Raw genomic sequence first — 19957 nt, 5'->3', positions numbered from 1 at the left:
TTTTAGATTCCTTTAAAGCATCTCTCTCTTTTAAGCAAAGTAAAATAATACAAAGACTATCGAAATTTGTTGATGGTCTTTTTTAGAGAGGGAGCTAATATTGTGGGGAAAATAGGTCATCACATCTACTGTTTTTGAAACAAAAATACAATTTCTAATACAAATTCACAACAATATTATCTGGTGGTTTGAAAGTCTTAGACAATAGACTTTTCACTAGAATCACGATATCAAGTAGCACGATATTACAGAGATGGGGGGCAATAATAATACCTAGCTAGATTTTTTGTGTGTTTAACTTCAGTAGGGAGACTTCTGAAAGCTTTGAGGACTCTGAGGCTAAGATTATTCACTACTTTTTCAAGCACTGATATTTGTGATTAGCAAGACTATAAGGGTACAACTACACAGCAAAAAAATATCCTTGCCTGGGCTGAGACTCAGTGTCCTACAGACTCGGGCTTGCGCTACAGCGCTTAAAATATCCATGTAGACATTCCTGCTCGGGCTCTGAAACTCCCCCTCTTCCCTAGGCTTCAGAGCCTGGGCGAGAACATCTGCACTACTATCTTTAGCACCTTAGTGCAAACCCCTTGAGCTCAAGTCTGTAGACCCAGACTCTGACACTCACTGCCATGGTTGGTTTTTGCAGTGTAGACTTACCCAAAGATGCCACTTCAGAGTCTATATGTACAACCTGAAACGTGTTCTACAGTATTTCTTAACTGTTTTCCAGATTTATCTGTTGTTATCTTTGCTAAATGCTGGTTAGTCATCAGTCAATAAATATAGAGAGGGTGCTTCTCTTTCAGCACCTACCTATATAGCAATGTATTAGGGAAGTTTATAAATGCAATCTAACTTTTGTTGTTCTGTCGAGAGAGGCTCTCTGATTGAAAAGGTAAATAAACCAGACCATAAAGCAGAAATTCATGATGTAAAACTCCAACATGGTTTCCCAGAACAAAAGGAACCTGTGGTATAGTTTATCTTGAATTAAATAAATATTAGTCTCCATTAACTGACTTAAATATGGTTTTAAAAATCAAGACACGGTCCAGTTCACTTGTATTGAATAGTACCTTCCACCACGAGTAGTCTGCTTGAAGTCAGTGGGGCTATTTGTGAAGTAAGTTACTACTCAGCATGAGTAAGGGTTTTGCAGTCTGACCCTCACTGTTTTGGGGATTTTAAAACTGTCCCTTTTTAAAAAAAATCCAGCACTTCATTACATGAACTCCAGTTTGTTTGTTTTTTGTTTGTTTGTTTTTTTTTTAAAAGCCTTAAATATCTCCCGTACGTGAGAAGTCAAGTAAAGGTGCTGATCTATGAACAGCATTTAAGACTTTTTCCCCCTCTTCAAGGAAGATGAAATAATTGTTTTTAAAATATTCTGATACAATAATGACTGTAACATTTAAGTATTGTAAAACTAAAATTTGTAAATTTCAAGAAAAAGACATTTTATGTGACCTCCTGAAAACCAATGTGTGGGTTCCCCCTACTGGGTGCAGCATCAATTAATGTAATGAACACAATTGTTCTAGTTATGCATATACAGTACCTGCTGACATCAGTGATGCTGAAGCAGCCAGAAGTAATGAAAAGCAGCTATATTGGCCTCTCCTCCTTTAGAAATGCAACATGGGTAGTCTTGTAAGAAATTACAAAGAATAGAGAATTAAGAACTAATGTTAAGAAGTATCTTAAACTGTAGCTGTTTATGCATAGTTAGTATTCTGCTTTACATTTTCAGTTCCTTGCACTATCTATTTTTTAAGCACATAAATAGTGTTGGTAATGGCATATACTTTTCAGTCAGTGTTAAAATTACCTATCTATGATTTGGGTACAGCATTTAATATGTTACTAATGCACTAACTAGATAAAAATTTCTTTCAGTAATGCAATCAACCTTTTAAGCAATATTCCAGTTTCTTGTTTGGATGTTCTCATTAGTCCATCAACCCAAGAAGAAACAGTTTTGGAATTTAATGGTATGAATATGGATGCCATTCAAGTGTTGCTGGATTTCATGGAGAAAAGAATAGACAAGGTACGTGTGACACTGAAGGAGTTCACAAAAGGAATGCCTCTTAGTAAGAGTAGAAATGAGCTTGAATCAGAACTCCAGATCCATACACCTTCCTCCCCTACTCCAGAACTTTAAAACATCAAGGGGTGGGAATGATGTGAAGTTCAGTAATTTTGCAGGTCAGACTTCATTCTGGAATTTGAAAGTTCATGTGATAACTATATTAATGTAGAATTCTTCATAAATTTATGAAAAATGTCAAGAGGCATGTGATGTATGAAAGTAAAACACGTGTCTCTCATTACACCAATATTAAAATAACAAGGAAAAGCAAAGCTTAAGAAGAAAATATCCCATTCAATCATACAGAATTTATTTATAGATGATAAAACCATACTGATTTCCAACCCAGTTTCTAATGTGATGTTGATTCTGGATCCCTTGAACACAGTAGAGTTTAAAACATGGTTGTGGTTATAAAAAGTGACTACTGTGTGTGGGCAGTAGATGGGAACATTTTGCCTCTTGAGGCTGAGATGTCTTATTTTACTGACAAAACTTTTTATTTCTGTTAGCACTGCAGAGAATACCATCTACGTATAGAAAAGCAAGGTCAGCAAAACTTGACTAGGGCCGAGTTCAGCAGATAATTTAAATGTATGCTTAAAGTTCTGATCCAGTGCTCACTGGTTTTTGGATTAAGCCTAAATGCTTTGCTGAACAAAATGTGTTGAAGTAAAGTGAATCCAAAACACAAAGAAAATTGAAGGCTGAAACTCCACCATTAAATTGTGCATTGCACATAATGTTCAAAATACAAAGCAGTTGTAAATATTTTTATGACCTCCAAGGGAACTAGGTTGTCTTAAAAGCCAATTTTAGTCTGAACATTTGCAGTTTATGTAACAGTCCCTTTTGAATTACTGAATGGAGCATCTGAAATTATGGATTTTGGGGAGAATTTTGGTAGTGCGTTTACATAATTGTTTCTTCAAATTGTGTGTAGTAGCGTATTTTCATGATGAGATTTTCTGTGCAAAGATTTAATTTAGAGAGAAACTTTATGTAAGATTATTATAAACCCTTGAAAGAAAAGATTTTAATGAAAACGCTGTCCCTGCAGCGAGACTAGCAACAGTTTATATGTTGATGACATTTTTAAGAATTTTTGATTATACTGAGAAGGAAAAATCTTTTTGTCATTGCGAACATAAGAATTATTCTTTTCCACTTGACTCTATACTAAATTAGCCACATTAATTATTTATTGTAAAGTTTCAAGCAAAGCACACCCATACTGAATGCATATAATATATAAAATATAATCTTGTCTGACTCTTGTAATTCAGCTGGTGTTTGGGTTGTTTTTATAATTCCACTTTAGGGAAGCAGCTACAGAGAGGGTCTGACTCCAGTTCTCAGTTTACTAACAGAATGTTGCCGAGCTCATCGGAACATCAGGAAGTTTATCAAAGCTCAGGTAAGATTCAGATATAAATTTAGAAGTCTGAAAATAAATCATGCAGCAAAATCTTTCCGGCTTCTACAGCACAGAGAACATTGATGCTTGAATATAAAGCAACTTGTATTTTAACATTTCTCTTAAAGTTGTCTATATCCATAAGCAACTGCAAGATCTGTTGCCTTCTGTCAGCTCAATGACAAAAACATTGATCTACATTAAGTGTTTTCAGTGCAATGTCATAATTTGATTTCAAAGTAATATAAAGGGAATGAACATTAATGTCACCTTATAAATGCAGGATAATGACCTTAAATCATTGTATCAGCAAATAAAAATCCAACAATAAAATATTTGACAGACTGAAGAACTTTAAATTCTCCTTCAAATTAAAAATACAAAATGTAAGACTTGGGATGTAACCTCAAGGTACCTCTATAATGATAAAATATACAGAGGGGGACTGGACAAATTGTTTCAATTACAAGAAGATGCCTGGGTCCTTGGCTTAATTCAATTGCATGGGCCCGCTTCCATGGCTTATGCCACAAAGCCTTCAATTCAGCAACATTAGGGCGGAGTCTGAGGCTGTAGTGTATGAGATAGGAGTACTTTTTCAAAAGAACCTAATGGGACTTGTGCACCTAAATCCATTAGTCACTTCTGAAAATTTGCCCCATAATTAATAAAATAGCACTACAACTGTATGGAAGCTAGTCAGTCCATCAGTGTTGTGGTGCCAGTCAGCTGAGCTTTAGTCATAAATTACAATACATCAGCAGAAATGAATCCATGGTGTTGGAGCTTTATGACTTAACTGCTGTGCGTAAAGTGTATTCCCAAGGTGAAATTCATCCCTATGCAGAGGGCTAGCTCAAGGCTTGTGCATCATTTAAGCCCTTAAAATAGGTCTTAAGTGGCGCATGAGCCCCATGCTGGCCCTCTGCATGGGGGTGAATTTGATCCCATGTTTAAAAATTCAAGACTTTTGGTAACTTCTGCAATTTTAACTATCTGCTAAAGTGCAATGGAAAAACTTTCAAAATGCCCCCTGCCAAGCAAGGAGGAAGCAGAATAGAAATTGAGTCCCAGCTGCATCACTGTCTCCTGTGGCTACTCCTAGGATGATGCAGCTTCCAAATTACACCCTACTCAGGGCTGTGCCTGAAATCATAGTCTAGGTCTTTATATTCTACCACATATCTTCTCTGCATCTTTTCTTCTCCCCTCCTCCCCTTTTTATTTTTTTGTTAGGGGCCCTTAAATGAAAGCCTGGTCTTTTACTTTCAAGAAATTGGCACTTGCTGCATATTCCCCACCTGAACCCATATTCATTTGTTTGACAGTCATTTCCCTAGGAACATGTTCTGATTATTACACACAAATTACATTAAAAGTACACTACTGAGGTGGTGAAGTCAAGCACTCAAAAGTTAGGAAATGCCAGAATTAAGATTGCCTTAATATGGTCACCTCATGTGTATGCATTAGGATGCAATTTCTAATTACATGATCATAATGCATAAGGCCAAAAGGGCCAAATTAAGAGTGCACAGGCAACCTTTATTATGGCATTTCCCAACTTTTGAGTGCTTGACTTTGCATCCTTAGTCATGCTCTTTTAATACAGTTTTTTGTGTGTAATTCCCATGATTCTTAAAAAAAGCAAACTGAAAAAAACAAATTCCATCATGTGAAATCCTATTGATACTCACGTGGCTCAGCAGCAGAGTTGGAACCTTTGGATCCACTGTACACATCTCTGCTACTTGAGCTAACAGAGTAACTGATAGGAATAGTAAGTTGTCATCCTTCATGTGGATCAGCACTAGAGGAGGATGAGACGCACACTTTGCCATTGAGTTTCACAGATAGTCGCTGATAGCAGAGGGATGGTGAGACTCGGGAATCTTGGATTCCATTCCAAGGTCTGGAAGAGTGTTCGCTTGTTCTAGTGGGCACAAGCTCTTCTGCCCATTTCCCCCTCAGCTCCATCCCCTCCAACCTTTCGTTGTCTGTGCTGTCTTCCCATTCCCTGACATCTTCTCCTAGTCCCATTTTCCTTGCCTTCCTAGTCCCTGTCTCCATTCCTCAGGTTCTCACCCCTGTCCCAGTCTCCTTTTTCAGCACCTCATCCAATCAATCTCTCTCTCTTCTCTTCTGCCCCCCAAACCCCTACACCTACACCTTACTGGCTCCCCGTTCTACTTTCCCTCCCTGATCTCATCCAATCTCATTGTTCCCCTTCCTTGGCGCTTTTTGGAAAGAAGACTATTGGGGAGACAGGCTAGAGCTCTGACATTATTTGGGATAAAGGTGACAGAAGAGGGGAAACAAATGTATTCTAAGGCAGGAGTCTTGTTCAGTCGTCTGCAGAGGTCCCAGGAAACCCATGCAGCTAGCTGGGCTCTAGTCACCTTTGGAAGATAGGCTTTATGTTGCAGATATCCTACTTATAAACTTGTTGCTGCTTTGCTTGGGTGGGATTTAAGCTTGTTCCATATATTATTTTCCAAGAAATCAACATTTGCAATGTTTTTCCTTTCCATGTACTGTATTAACTTCTTCCAGGAATGTATGGTGTTTTCACTTTTTTCTTTTCATGACACTAGGTATTGCCCCCATTAAGAGATGTATCAAATCGTCCTGAAGTTGGCACAACAGTGAGAAACAAACTTGTGCGCCTTATGACACATGTCGACCTTGGAGTAAAGCAAATTGCAGCAGAATTCCTTTTTGTCCTTTGTAAGGAGAGAGGTATAAATCAATTTTGTTTCTTTCCTTTTATTCTAATTACAGCAAGACTTTAGGAAGATCTTCTTATTTCTGTAACCCTCCCAATTCCAGATATGCCCTTTAGTTTAAAAGTACTTCAGAGTGGTAGCTGTGTTAGTCTGTATCAGCAAAAACAACGAGGAATCCTTGTGGCACCTTAGTACTGTTTGTGATACTGCTAAAATCATGCCTAATGTTTTTCATCGTTAATCAAATATTATATAATGGTTTCCATTTTCTAGCTACAACATGTATATAGTTACTGTGCAATGGGGCATTACATAGTACTAACATCATAATTAGTGTATCCTGACAGAATTGAGCTTCATTTTTGGGGTCTGGCCATTCTAACTAAACAGTAGTTGTAAATTACTGAAATTATTTTATACTACTTTACATATTTTCCCCCCTGCTTTTCCCAAACAAGCAGACCGATTGTTCTGTCTGCTTCCAGGCAGCACATACACCTACCATGTTTCTGTGTAATATTAAGTAGATTTTATTTCTCCTCTTTAAATGAAACTAACACCTTTTAATGGCCTAGTTAATTCTGTGTTGGTGGAAGTGTGTCCTTCAAATATCTTCTTTAAAAAATACTGAAAATCAAATTTTAATTGCCTTCCAGAGATCTGTGGCTTCAGTTAAAAACTGGAGCCCTAGTTGACAAATAAGATTAATTGGTACCAAAAATGTGCTGGGTGCTTCTGAGACAAACAGGAAGACAGCAGTCAGTGCCTCAAAGATGTAACATAATTTACTGGAAATAAATTATGATCAGATCAGACTAAATACCTTGATTATCCAAACTCTTTCCTGACATATATTTAATGGTTTATTTTCCTTTTCAGTAATACGCTTTATGAACTCTTCAAACCGTAAAATAAGTGTTTTCAAAGTTTGATATCTAACGAAAAATCTTGTACCAATCCAGTAAATAATGTTCATGTATAACTGTACTTACACAGCCTCTATAGTACAGCAACCTACAGTAAAAAATTACTTTAAGAGCTTTTCTCATCATATATAACAATCACTTATAAATCTATAATCTCTTAATCTGATAAATTTACCCAAAATTACAAGCCAGGTGACTAGAATGTTCTGTTTATCATGGAATTGATAGTGGCAGAACAAGCTTCTTTACACCGCCCTGTTAATCTGCTTCAACCTGGGCGTAAGAGTTGTTTAGGTTGCCTGCTTTTTCTGTCTTCGGCCCCTCGTCTAAGAATGCCAGTGGCACCAGCTGTAGTATTCTATCTGTAAGCTTTTTGCTGTAGCTGTTCAGTGCCCAAAACTCTCATTGACTTCAAGCAAGGTATCTTATTTGATTTCAATGGGAGTCCCATGTTCAGAGCAGCTGCAAAACAGGGTACCAGGAACTGGACTGAGCAAACTAATTCTTTTTTCTTACCACTAGGTCCCAAAATATTAATATGTAAATTACTTCTGATCACTGCCAAATTGGATTGGATTTCACCCCAGTGCAGAGGGAATGTGCAAGGCCCTCCATGCAGTTTAAACCTTGTGCAAAGGGCTTAAGTGGGGGAGGAGAGGGCCCCTATACTGGTGTAAATTTTACCTTTGATGAGTATAAATTCAGATATACTTATTTCAACATATAGCCCCCATCTTGGAATTTCTGTTGCTAAGATCATGACAGCAATTGCTTGTATAGCTTAATTTCTTGTTTAATATCGGATTTGGGCATAAGCATGCTTGTGGATTACCTTTGTAAGGTATAGGGACAATCACTTTTGTAATTCTGCATTCAGAGAAGTTGATTCTTGGAATTGCTGTTTGAAAAAAGAATTTTTTTGCACAACCATGCAAAGTCTAGGCCTTTGCCCTTGTAGAAGTGTCCTACTTTTTCTCCTGGGAATATACTGTGGCATCTCTCTTGCTCTTTCTTTCTTTTTTAATGCTCATTCTCCCTTAAGACCCTACCTTTTGGTGACCTTATTTTGAATAAGGAAGGCTGAATGGACTCCATTAGGAGAACATCAGGATCTGTTCTATTGCATATTAACCAAAGGGGTCACTGCATAGCAATGTAGCATAGTCCCCATAAGGGATGGGTAGACTGTGTTTGCAGTTCTCCAAGCCCCTACTGGCCTGGTATGCAAGAGAATGGGTTTGGAAACTGGCTTCTTGTAAGTGCCCTCCTTTTCAAGTCATGATTCTGTGTTGATAAAGCTTAGAAACTGATTTTCTGTCTCCCACATCAAGTTCTCATTCTGCTAGTGTCACACACAGAGCATTTGTGGGGAAAAGTAACAATCTGCTGTAGGTTTAAAAAACTACTTGTTTCTAAAAAAATAAAAAATCCTTGTGTATGCTTGGTGAAAAATGCTTTGTGCCATGTGAGCTTTCTTTCAGATGGCTGTACTGAGAAAAGTGACTGTCGTTTTTTTCTCATATACTGGCTGCATAAATTATGTGGGTTTTTCCCCTTTCTAACAATGACCAGCCTTAATACTACAGAAGGAGAGGCTAAACGCTTCTTCTGTAACTAATAGGATGACCTTTTTCCAGAACATTAAGTGTGATGCATTCTGCCATTGCTGGACTATGCGCTCTGTAAATAATATATGCATGGTGCTGTGTCTCAGAAACATTTTTTTCAATAAATGTTATCCTTTCACTGTCACTATGGATAGTATAGGTAAGTTACAGAAGCATTGGAGCCAAACCCTGCTGTCATTAGTCACTTGACTATTCCCACTGAAGTCACTGGGATTAGCGTATGTCAATCGAGCAGAATTTTGCCCATAGCTGTGAACCTCAGATTAAAAAGAAACACATTTCTTAAGGAAGATAATTATTTTCAAGAAATTATTTCCACATCACATGGAAATACATAAAAGTTTCAAGCAATAATAATGAAAACAAAATTCAAAAACATGAAATTTTGCCAATGGTACCAACCAAGAATTTTCTAGTTATCTGCCCTAAATAACAGTAGCACAACTATAAAAAGTGAAGATCACTTTGTCTGTGGAGGTAGGGGTTGGAAAACCACAGAAAGTTGACCAAATATGAAAGGATTCAGTGAACTTTCTAGACCATTTAGGAAAATGTTGCCAGTAAGTTTTATCTTTGGTCAGTAGGTGTTAAAAAGCTATTTTATTCTTTGGGTTTGCATAGAAAATAAAACAAGGTGTTCTAATAGTGGCTGGAGTAATAATACTTAGCACTTATAGTCAACGTTTTCAGAGGAGTCTAAAGAAGTTAGGTGACCCAATCCCAATGATTTTCGGTGGGAGTTGGGAACCCAACTCTCTTAAGCGCCTTTGAAAATCCCAGCCTACATTATTTATCAAACCAAATAAAGCACTGTTGTTGGTTTTTTTGTTTTTGTTTTTTTGGGGGGGGGGGTGTGAAAGCACGTCACAATCATTGGTTTAACTCTTCAGACCTGCTGTTAAGTAGTTTATTAGCTTCTTCATTGTGCAGATGGGGAAACTGAGATGAAATGGTAGTTCTTCTTCGAGTGCTTGTTCACGTCCATTCCACATTAGGTGTACGCGCGCCGCGTGCACGAACGTCGGAAACTTTTTCCCTCAGCGGCTCCCGTCGGGCCCGCAGGGTCTCCCTTCCCGCCAGAGCGGCGCCCCGCCCAAGCGTATATATACCCCTGCTGGCCCGACCCTCCCTCAGTTCCTTCTTACCGCCCGTGGCGACGTTGGAACAGCTCTTCTCGCAACTCGAGAGTGTCCCTTAGCATAGTCATTAGCAGTAGTTATCAGTTCTTTGTTATAGTAAGTGTTAGAGTTAAGTAGTTTTTTAGTTGTTACAAAGACCAACCAAACTCTTGGTGATAGGGGTTTGGTCAACCCCGGCACCGGCCCTGGGCGGCGGGGCATGCCGCACGCCCAAGGCTTCAAGGCTTGTGCCACGTGCCGCAGGCCCATGCCAGTGAGCGACCCGCACGAGTCGTGTCTCCGTTGCCTGGGAGAAGCTCACCAGAAGGAGCGCTGTAAGATTTGTAAGGCTTTCAAGCCCAGGACTCAAAAAGAGAGAGACTTTCGCCTGAAACAGCTCCTCATGGAGATGGCGTTACAGCCCTCCGCTCCCACGGCACCGTCGGCGTCGGTGCGAAGTGCCCCGGCATCGGTCTGCGACCCAACGCAAGCGGTGCAGACTAAACCTGCGGTGCCGCCTCGGCGCGATCACGCCCGGCACCGGTCGGCTTCGCCGGCCAAGCCCAAGAGCCAGCCCAAGGCCCGGGGTCGCTCCCCGCACAAGAAGGCGGCAACTACGAAGACCGCTAGCGCGCCCAAGGCCGTGCCGGCCCCGGCACAGGTCCCGGTACCAGTGGCTCCGGCGCCGAAAGGCCCGTCGAGCCCCGGGACAAGCGCGTCGAGTGAGGAGGAGGGGCTGGAGGAACTGTTGGAACAGCCCTCCACCCCGGACACATTTGAGGCGGCGAAGGACCTCATTGAATTGTCCTCCGTCAGCACACTCCGCGCCAAAGACATTCCGCCGAGACTGCCTTCCAAGGGCAAGCCGGCGATGATGCGCCCGTCGCGGTCGCCATCTCGGCACCGCTCCCGGCGCCGGTCCCGGTCGAGCTCCGCCTCGGTGGACTCCCGGCTTCCCGCCGCGCAACGGGCCTCCACGCAGAAGGGCCCCGGCGCGAGCGAGGCACCGTCCCAGCAACCCGGCCCGAGCAGGCACCGGGGCGCTTCGACGGCGAGGACCCCAAGACCGTCCTCCCGCAGCCGTTCCCGGTCCCGCGGTCAACGGTACCGTTCCAGATCCAGATCGGTACGGCGCTACTCACGGTCCCGGTCCCGACGGCACCGCTCCCCGACACCGGATCAGCACCGCTCCACGGCACCGCCGTGGCCCTCCAGGTCGCCTTCGCTGGCGTCGGAAGTGAGCTCGGGGCGGTCGAGGTACGATCGCAGAGGGCATTCCGCTACACGGCACGAGACCTCTTGGCAACCGCACTGGAGCCATCCGGGACAGTGGCCGTTCTGGACCCCGTGGGCCTATCACCAGCAAGGCCCGCCATCCAGAACTTCGAGGTCGGGCCCTTCGGGGGACCGGTCCCGCTCCCCACGGTACCGTCCCACCTCCCGTGCGGAGGCTACGGTCTCCAGACCGCCTGAGGCCGAGAGGGCGGACTCGGCACCGAGCCAGGCACCGTCCGTGGCCCAGGGCAGGGGACGCACCCCGGAGGGTCAGCCCGCTGAGGAGGACTTACAGGAGGATGAGGACGCTCAAAAAGCCATGACCTCCTCCTCCTCACCAGATGAAGCCGTGGCGGGCACAACAGTGTCCGGCCCTCCCCCAATTGACCACCGGGCACACCAGGACCTGCTCCGCCGGGTGGCCCTCAACTTGGGGTTGCAGGCGGAGGAGACGGTCGAGCAGGAGGACCCCATGGTAGACATTCTCAGCCCGGAGGGTCCCTCCAGGATTGCTCTTCCATTGATAAAGACCGTACAGTCAAACTATAAGACTGTGTGGCAGACGCCAGCCTCCTCTGCGCCGACCGCACGGGGCGTCGAGAGGAAGTACTTTGCCCCATCCAGGGGGTTTGACTTCCTCTTCTCCCATCCAGCCCCATGTTCGCTGGTAGTTTCGGCGGTCAACGAAAAGGAGCGGCATGGCCAGCAGGCCCCGGCCCCCAAGGCCAAGGAGGCGAAACGATTAGACCTCTTCGGCAGGAAGGTCTACTCGTCGGGAGGCCTCCAGTTGCGGATCGCGAACCAGCAGGCGATCCTCAACAGACATAACTTTAACTCCTGGGCGTCGGTGTCCAAGTTCAAGGAGGCCCTGCCTCAGGGGTCCCAGCCCGAGTTTGCGGCCATTGTGGACGAGGGAAAGGCGGTGGCCAAGACTTCATTACAGGCCTCGCTCGACTCGGCCGATGCGGCCGCCAGGACTATCGCGTCCGGAGTGGTGATGAGACGTTCAGCGTGGTTGCAAGCGTCTGGTCTTCCTCCAGAGGTGCAAAACACCCTCCAGGACCTTCCGTTTGAAGGGACGGGGTTGTTTTCGGAGCAGACTGATGCCAGGCTCCATGGCCTCAAAGATTCGCGGGCTACCCTCAAGTCCTTGGGGATGCATACCCCCGTGACGCAGAGGAAACCCTTTAAGCCACAGCCTCCACAGAGGCATTACCAGCCTCGCCCTCGGCACGAGCCTTACCGTAGGCGGGGCAGAGACAATAGGCGTAGGCGCAACAATACGCCTAACCAGAGTCAAGGCCAGGGCAATAACAACGGCAAGCCGCAGCCGGGCAATAAACAAGGATTTTGAAGACGCGATCGAGGACAGCGTACCGATCTCTTCCCCGGATCCTCCCCTGTGTTTCAGGGACCGCCTATCCCGTTTTTTCCGTGCCTGGTCCCATATAACATCAGATCATTGGGTGCGCCGCACGGTAGAGTCAGGATATGCCCTCCAGTTTTCCTTGCCCCCCCCCCACCCACCCCCCCTGTCCCTCTTCAGGGACCCCTCTCACGAGCAACTCCTTATGCAGGAGGTACGGACCCTCCTCGCTGTAGGGGCGGTGGAAGAGGTTCCTCCAGACCTCAGAGGAAAAGGGTTCTATTCCAGATACTTCCTCATTCCCAAGGCAAAAGGGGGCCTCCGTCCTATCCTGGACCTTCGCAAGCTGAACAAGTACTTGCAAAAACCACGTTTCCGTATGGTCTCCCTCGGTACCATCATTCCTTCCCTGGATCCGGGGGATTGGTACGCTGCCCTCGATATGAAAGACGCGTATTTTCACATCGCTATCCGCCCGGCCCACCGGCGGTTCCTGCGCTTCACTATCCAGCAGCGCCATTTTCAGTTTGCGGTCTTGCCCTTCGGCCTGGCAACGGCCCCACGTGTCTTCACGAAATGCATGTCCGTGGTGGCGGCCTTCCTTCGGAAGCGACGGATGCGCGTCTACCCATACCTAGACGACTGGCTCCTAGCGGGCCGGTCAGAGGCAGAGGTTCACGCCCACGTGACTTTGGCGCTACAAGTGTTCCGCGATCTCGGCCTGTTGGTCAATGTGCCCAAGTCCTCACTAGTCCCCACACAGAGACTGGAGTTCATAGGGGCAGTCCTGGACTCGGTGGCGGCGAGGGCGAGCCTTCCCGTGTCGCGTTTCCGGGCAATCCAGGAGGCCGTGACCTCCATCCAGAGATTCCCCACGACCACGGCCAGACGTTGCTTACAGCTCTTGGGGCACATGGCGGCATGCACCCACGTGGCTGGACACGCCCGCCTCCGGCTCCGGCCTCTGCAGCTGTGGTTGGCCCAAGTATATCACCCCAACAGCGACCCATTAGACATGGTTGTCACGATCCCGGCTCCGGTATCGAACGCCCTCTGTTGGTGGCTCGACCAACAGCAGGTCTGTGCGGGGGTCCCGTTCGCCGCCCCACAACCAGTTCTGACGTTGGTGACAGACGCGTCGGACCTGGGTTGGGGGGCGCACCTAGGGGACCTACGCACTCAGGGCTTGTGGTCCAGGGAGGAACAGTCGCTTCACATCAACCTGAAGGAGCTGAGGGCGGTTCGCCTCGCCTGCCAGACCTTTCACGCCACCATAAGAGGGCACGGCGTGTCAGTTTTGACGGACAACACTACCGCTATGTTTTACATAAACAAGCAGGGCGGGTCCCGGTCCTCTCCCCTCTGTCGCGAGGCGCTCCTCCTCTGGGACTTCTGCATAGCCCATTCAGTACACCTCCAGGCTGCATATCTCCCCGGGGTCCAGAACGGATTGGCGGACCGTCTCAGCCGGTCCTACCTCACACACGAGTGGAGGCTGAGGCGGGACATCCTCCGTTCAATCTTCCTGAGGTGGGGGTTTCCCCAGGTGGATCTGTTTGCCACCATGGACAACAGCCAGTGCCCACAGTTTTGCTCCTTCCAGAACCGCAGTCCGGGCTCTCTGGCGGACGCCTTTGCAATCCCGTGGGGCGGGAGCCTGCAGTATGCCTTCCCCCCGTTCCCACTCATCCACAGGGTCCTTCTAAAGACCCGCAGGGACAGGGCGAAGGTCATTCTCATCGCCCCGGCGTGGCCACGTCAACACTGGTTCACAACTCTCTTAGAGCTGTCCGTGGCCTCTCCGATAACCCTCCCCCTCCATCACGACCTCATAACACAAGATCGAGGTCGCCTACTCCACCCGGCCCTGCCATCGCTGCATCTCACGGCATGGCTGCTCTCTGGCTAAATGAGGCGGAGCACAGATGCTCCCAGGAGGTCCAGCAAATCCTCCTGGGTAGTAGGAAACCCTCCACAAGGGCAACCTACCTGGCCAAGTGGAAGCGCTTCTCCCTCTGGTGTGAGTCTCGGCGCGTCCAGCCCTTGCGGGCCTCGATACCGATGATCCTGGATTACGTGCTGAGCCTTAGGCGCCAGGGCCTGGCCCCCGCTTCTATTAAAGTGCATCTAGCCGCCATATCGGCGTTTCACCCGGGGGAATTGGGGCTGTCCGTGTTTTCCAACCCCACAGTGGTCCGATTCCTCAAGGGGCTGGATAGGATGTTCCCCTACACTCGCCCACCTATACCCCCGTGGGACCTCAACCTGGTCCTCACTAAACTCATGGGGCCCCCCTTTGAACCCCTGGCCTCTTGCTCCCTCATGCACCTTTCATGGAAGGTCGCGTTCCTTGTGGCTGTCCCCTCGGCTAGGAGGGTGTCGGAGCTGAGGGCCCTCACCTCAGAACCTCCTTATACTGTTTTTTATAAGGATAAGGTGCAACTTAGGCCTCACCCTAAGTTCCTCCCTAAGGTGGTCACAAGTTTTCACATGGGGCAGGACATCTGTTTGCCGGTGTTCTTCCCCAAGCCCCATACGGACCCTCGCCATCGTAGCCTGCATACCCTTGATGTGCGGCGGGCGTTGGCTTTCTATCTGGACCGTACCAGGCCTTTCCGCAAATCGACTCAGCTATTCGTGGCCATTGCGGAACGGGTGAAGGGCCAGCCTATTTCAACGCAACGCCTGTCGGAGTGGATCGTGCTTTGCATACGCACGTGCTACGAGCTCGCCAACGTGCCTGCACCTCCGATCCAGGCTCACTCTACTAGGGCCCAAGCGTCCTCGACGGCCTTCTTGGCGCAGGTCCCGCTTCAGGAGATCTGCAAGGCAGCCACCTGGTCGTCGGTTCATACCTTCACAGCCCACTACGCAATCCACCATCAGACCAGAGATGATGCGATGGTCGGCAGGCCGGTGCTTCAATCAGTTATTCCTTGACTCCTACCCTCCTCCAATGGTAAGCTTGTGAGTCACCTAATGTGGAATGGACGTGAACAAGCACTCGAAGAAGAAAAGACGGTTACTTACCTTCTGTAACTGTTGTTCTTCGAGATGTGTTGTTCACGTCCATTCCACTTCCCACCCTCCTTCCCCTCTGTCGGAGTCACCGGCAAGAAGGAACTGAGGGAGGGTCGGGCCAGCAGGGGTATATATACGCTGGGGCGGGGCGCCGCTCTGGCGGGAAGGGAGACCCTGCGGGCCCGACGGGAGCCGCTGAGGGAAAAAGTTTCCGACGTTCGTGCACGCGGCGCGCGTACACCTAATGTGGAATGGACGTGAACAACACATCTCGAAGAACAACAGTTACAGAAGGTAAGTAACCGTCTTTTACTTCATGAGCCACAAAAAGAGCAGAGTTTAGATCCAGGATTAGAATTTTGGGAGTTCCTGGGTCCCAATCCTGATTCATACCACTGGACCCCACCTTCCTGTCAAGAGTTAGAATACACGCTTTCACTTATCACCACTTTTCAGCCTCCTGAAAAATTTGCCTGTTTTATATCATTTTGTCAGACAAAACTTAAATTTGCCATCTTTATGGCTTATTAAAAAATCAAAAGCGACTGACCTTGGGGCCGATTTAAAATTTAATACCTCACTTCTGCCTTTTTCAGCTATTTCTTAGAGCACACTGGTCCCCATATAAAGAAGTTAGTTTTTAAAACCCATTTTAAAGATGATACTAATGTTGCACTTTGTACTGTAATTAAATTAACTGTTAGCTGAATAAATTGATCTTTGTCTCATTGCAGTTGACAACTTGTTGAAGTATACAGGCTATGGTAATGCAGCAGGACTGCTGGCTGCAAGGGGCCTGTTAGCAGGAGGAAGGGGAGATCATTGGTACTCTGATGATGAAGATACAGACACTGAAGAATATAAATCTGCAAAGCCAAAGTACAGTACTATTTTTTTTTTCTTCTTGTTACCATCACCCAGCCCACTGTGTTTTGAGTTAGTTTCCTCCTCTCTGCCCTTTGTCAAGGGGGTCCATCATAGCGTACAACTTTGGAGTTGTGTGTGTTTACATGGACTGTTGTCTTCCACAGACTTTGTGAAGGTTTTCAGTGTTGTTCTGATCTAGTGTTTCTGGGGTTCAAGTGTAACTTTATTGTCTTCGTTGTTCATCCTTAAATGCTGCCTCCATAACTTCATCAATTGCAACAAATTTGATAAGTGATAAGAGAACTGACTAGCTCTAGGCTGGGATGTTTCTGTATTAACCAGTTTTAGATATATGGTGGGTAGGGCCCTACCAAATTCACGGTTCGCTCTGGTCAATTTCACAGCCACAGGGTCTTAAAATTGGTCAATTTCATATATTTATATCTGAAATTGCATGGTGCTGTAACTGGGGGTCCTGATCCAAAAGTGGATCATGCAAGGGGGGCGGGGGAGGAAGGGGTGTCCTAAAGCTGTTGTGTGTGGGGGGTGGGGGTTTGCAGGATTGCCATACTCACTTCTGTGCTGCCTTCAGAGCCTGGCTCTGAAGGCAGCAACTGCAGAGTTTCCTGCAGCTGGCGGAGGCTCCCGGAGCTGGAGGTAGGTCCCATCTCCCCAGTGCTGCTAGGAGCGGCCCAGCAAAGGGTTCCTAGCTGCTAGTCAGGGCCAGTGGTGGATTAACGCCTGGGCCTATGGGGCCTGTGCCCAGAGGCCTCCCACAATTTGAAAAATGGGTTCCCCAGCCGCGGCAGGAGCCATGGGGGGTGGGGGGGACAGAAGCCCTAAGCATGGGTGGCCCAGAGCCCTGGCAAGAGCCATCAGGGACAACAGGTCTGAGCCCCAAGGGGGTGGCTTCCCTGAACCTGGGCAGGAGCCGCAGGAGGTGGAAGTCCTGAGTCGCGGTTGGAGCCGGGGTGCTCCCCAGCCCCTGCAGGAGCCATGGGGAGAGGAGGGAGCAACACCCCTGGAGCTTGGGCGTCCTGAGCCCCAGCAGTAGCCATACGCGGGCAGAGTAGAAGCCCTGGAATTAGGATGCCATGAGCCCAGGCAGGAATTGCGGGGGACAGCAGCCCCGAGCCCTGGCAAAAGCCGCAGGGGGAGGTAGTCCAGAACTCAGCTCTGAGGCTGCTGCAGCGCACCCCTCTCACTTTTGCGCTGCCTGTGGTGGTGAGTCTGGTCCTTCCCCTACACGGCTGTTATGGGGAGAGATACGTCCTGTTCCTCCCGAGCCCGGCTGATTTTTGGGGAGATGAGATTTCACAGGGCAGGGCTTATTTCACGATCCGTGACATGTTTTTCACAACCGTGAAATTAGTAGGGCCCTAATGATGGGATACCATTTCAGTAGGCTTAGAGTTATTTCAAATGCCCATTGTAGTGCTTGAGTAGGGTTTACTTGTTACATGGCTTTGCTCTGCCTTGCTTGAAGACACTAAATCTTCTTGATGGAAGAAAGATCTATAAATATATGTAGGGTTATTTCATTTTATTTTCAGCCTCTCTCAAACACACATTAAAAAATGTGCAGATTCTGGCCTCTTCGGACCTCCTATTGTAAAATCTCCTTGAGTTCAGTAGGTTACAGCAACACATTTTCCCCCCCCCCTAAATCAACATATTCCACTAAGAGAAGAAAATTGATGGAAGACTTCAATCTTTATAGGCACTTCCTCTTGGTCTCTTTTTCAAGAACCTGACCTGAAAAGAAGTCCTGTCATCTCCAGATAATAAATTACGGACATCTTGAATTTAAAATATATTTGTGGGCATGTAGTCTGGGATTTGCCATTTTGTTTATGTGAAAAGGTCTTGTGTAACTTCTTCTACTACTTTTATTGAATATTATTTTTTGTTTCATTTTTGGAAGTGTGATTCTGCTCTGAGAAGTCATACTTTTTTTTTTTTTTTAAAGAGTATTTACACACACATACACACACACACACTCTCTCTCTCTCTCTCTCTCTCTCTCTCTCTCTCTCTTATACTTTGTGGAGTCCTGTATTTTGTGTCTTTGATTTCCATATTAAATTGACTCTCAGTTTTTAAGTAAAAAATGAGTGGGGGGGAAAGGGGTTCCTAGCAGCCAGTACTGTAAATTCAGCCTCTGATCTTAGTAAAGCTTGGTTCAGTAAAGATGAGTGTGAGAAGGAAGTTGATGCCATTTTAAGGTACCCCCACCACATATTTAATTTGAGGATAAAGTGCACCATCAGAACTGGGCCATATGTGCCAAACGTAATAGTTCCAGAAAATCAACTCAAAATGCCTACCTTGAATAGAATTCCTCTTTTGAGTCTTGACACATAGGCATAATGAGTACATCTCTACCCTGATATAACGCGACCCGATATAACACAAATTCGGATGTAAAGCAGCGCTCCGGGGGGGCAGGGCTGCGCACTCCGGTGGATAAAAGAAAGTTCGATATAACGCGGTAAGATTTTTTTGGCTCCTGAGGACAGCGTTATATCGAGGTAGGGGTGTACTAGTGAAACTTGGGTATTGGAGCACTTAACATGGAGCTAATATAATAAAAAATTAAAAAGCCAACAAAATGAATATAAAACAATATGGAGGAAGGCCATCCATGAAAAGAACTGCAGAATTCTACTTGCAATTCTTCATGAAGGAGTTAAACAATTTTACAATGCTACCAGGGAGCATTAACTTAAAACTATTATCTGTCAAAATCCAAAAAGAGAAATTTTGTTTGTATGTATTTATAGATGTAAATGCTACAGCATCTTTTTCCCCCCCCTCACAGCATTAATCTTATCACTGGTCATGTAGAGGAACCAATGCCCAACCCTATGGATGAAATGACAGAAGAACAAAAAGAATATGAAGCCATGAAACTTGTCAACATGTTTGATAAACTTTCCAGGTAATGTAACACTATCCAAAATACTACAATCAAACAAAAAAAGTGGATGTTTTTAATCGTAGCTCTTCTTAAGAGAGAGGTTTAGGCCCCAATTCTTCACTATGTCAGAGGTGCGTATTAATTTCAGTGGGACAATTTGCTTCCTTTTTAGTTTATCCACATGCTTGAGTGTTTGGTTTTTTGTTTGGTTTTTTCCCCCCCTGCTTTGGCCACTTTCACTGGACAGGAAAATGATGCTTACATTTTGACAGATAGCAAGAACTTGTATTTAACACGGTTCCATCTAACTCTGTTTAAACTCTAATGTGGAGAGGACCTTTGAAAACTGATGGTTCCCTACAATAAAGCAAAGGAGCCAGGCTGGAGAGACAGGTGCACTTTAAGTTGCTTCAGAAATCTCGTTTAAAACACTGACCAACATAATAAAACACCCTGAAAAACCAAGAGTCTCTAAAACCTACCTGCTTTTTGACAGGTTTACTGTTTTCCGGTCTCACTGTCTCATTGCTGTTACTTTTAAGTAGCAGTGATGATTGTAGACAGTTTCTCTTTCTTGATATAATGTGGGTGTGCT

The 19957-nt window shown here is 45.9% G+C and overlaps 1 protein-coding gene across 2 annotated transcripts in view; it reads left to right on the top strand.

Annotated features, from left to right (window-relative positions):
* The window catches only part of RIC8B (RIC8 guanine nucleotide exchange factor B), a 54575-nt gene that overhangs the window by 24922 nt on the left and 9696 nt on the right, over positions 1-19957 (top strand). For both annotated transcript variants that reach the window (XM_065407438.1, XM_065407430.1), the window contains 5 exons: positions 1903-2056; positions 3420-3515; positions 6110-6254; positions 16310-16454; positions 19264-19383. In XM_065407438.1, the coding sequence (XP_065263510.1) occupies positions 1903-2056; positions 3420-3515; positions 6110-6254; positions 16310-16454; positions 19264-19383 (660 nt within the window). The remainder of the gene's footprint in view (positions 1-1902; positions 2057-3419; positions 3516-6109; positions 6255-16309; positions 16455-19263; positions 19384-19957) is intronic.

Source organism: Emys orbicularis, chromosome 1 (genome assembly GCF_028017835.1).
Source record: "Emys orbicularis isolate rEmyOrb1 chromosome 1, rEmyOrb1.hap1, whole genome shotgun sequence".
NCBI classification, from domain to species: Eukaryota; Metazoa; Chordata; order Testudines; family Emydidae; genus Emys; species Emys orbicularis.
Note: the sequence above shows the minus strand (reverse complement) of the source record. Positions and strands in the feature narration are given on the sequence as shown.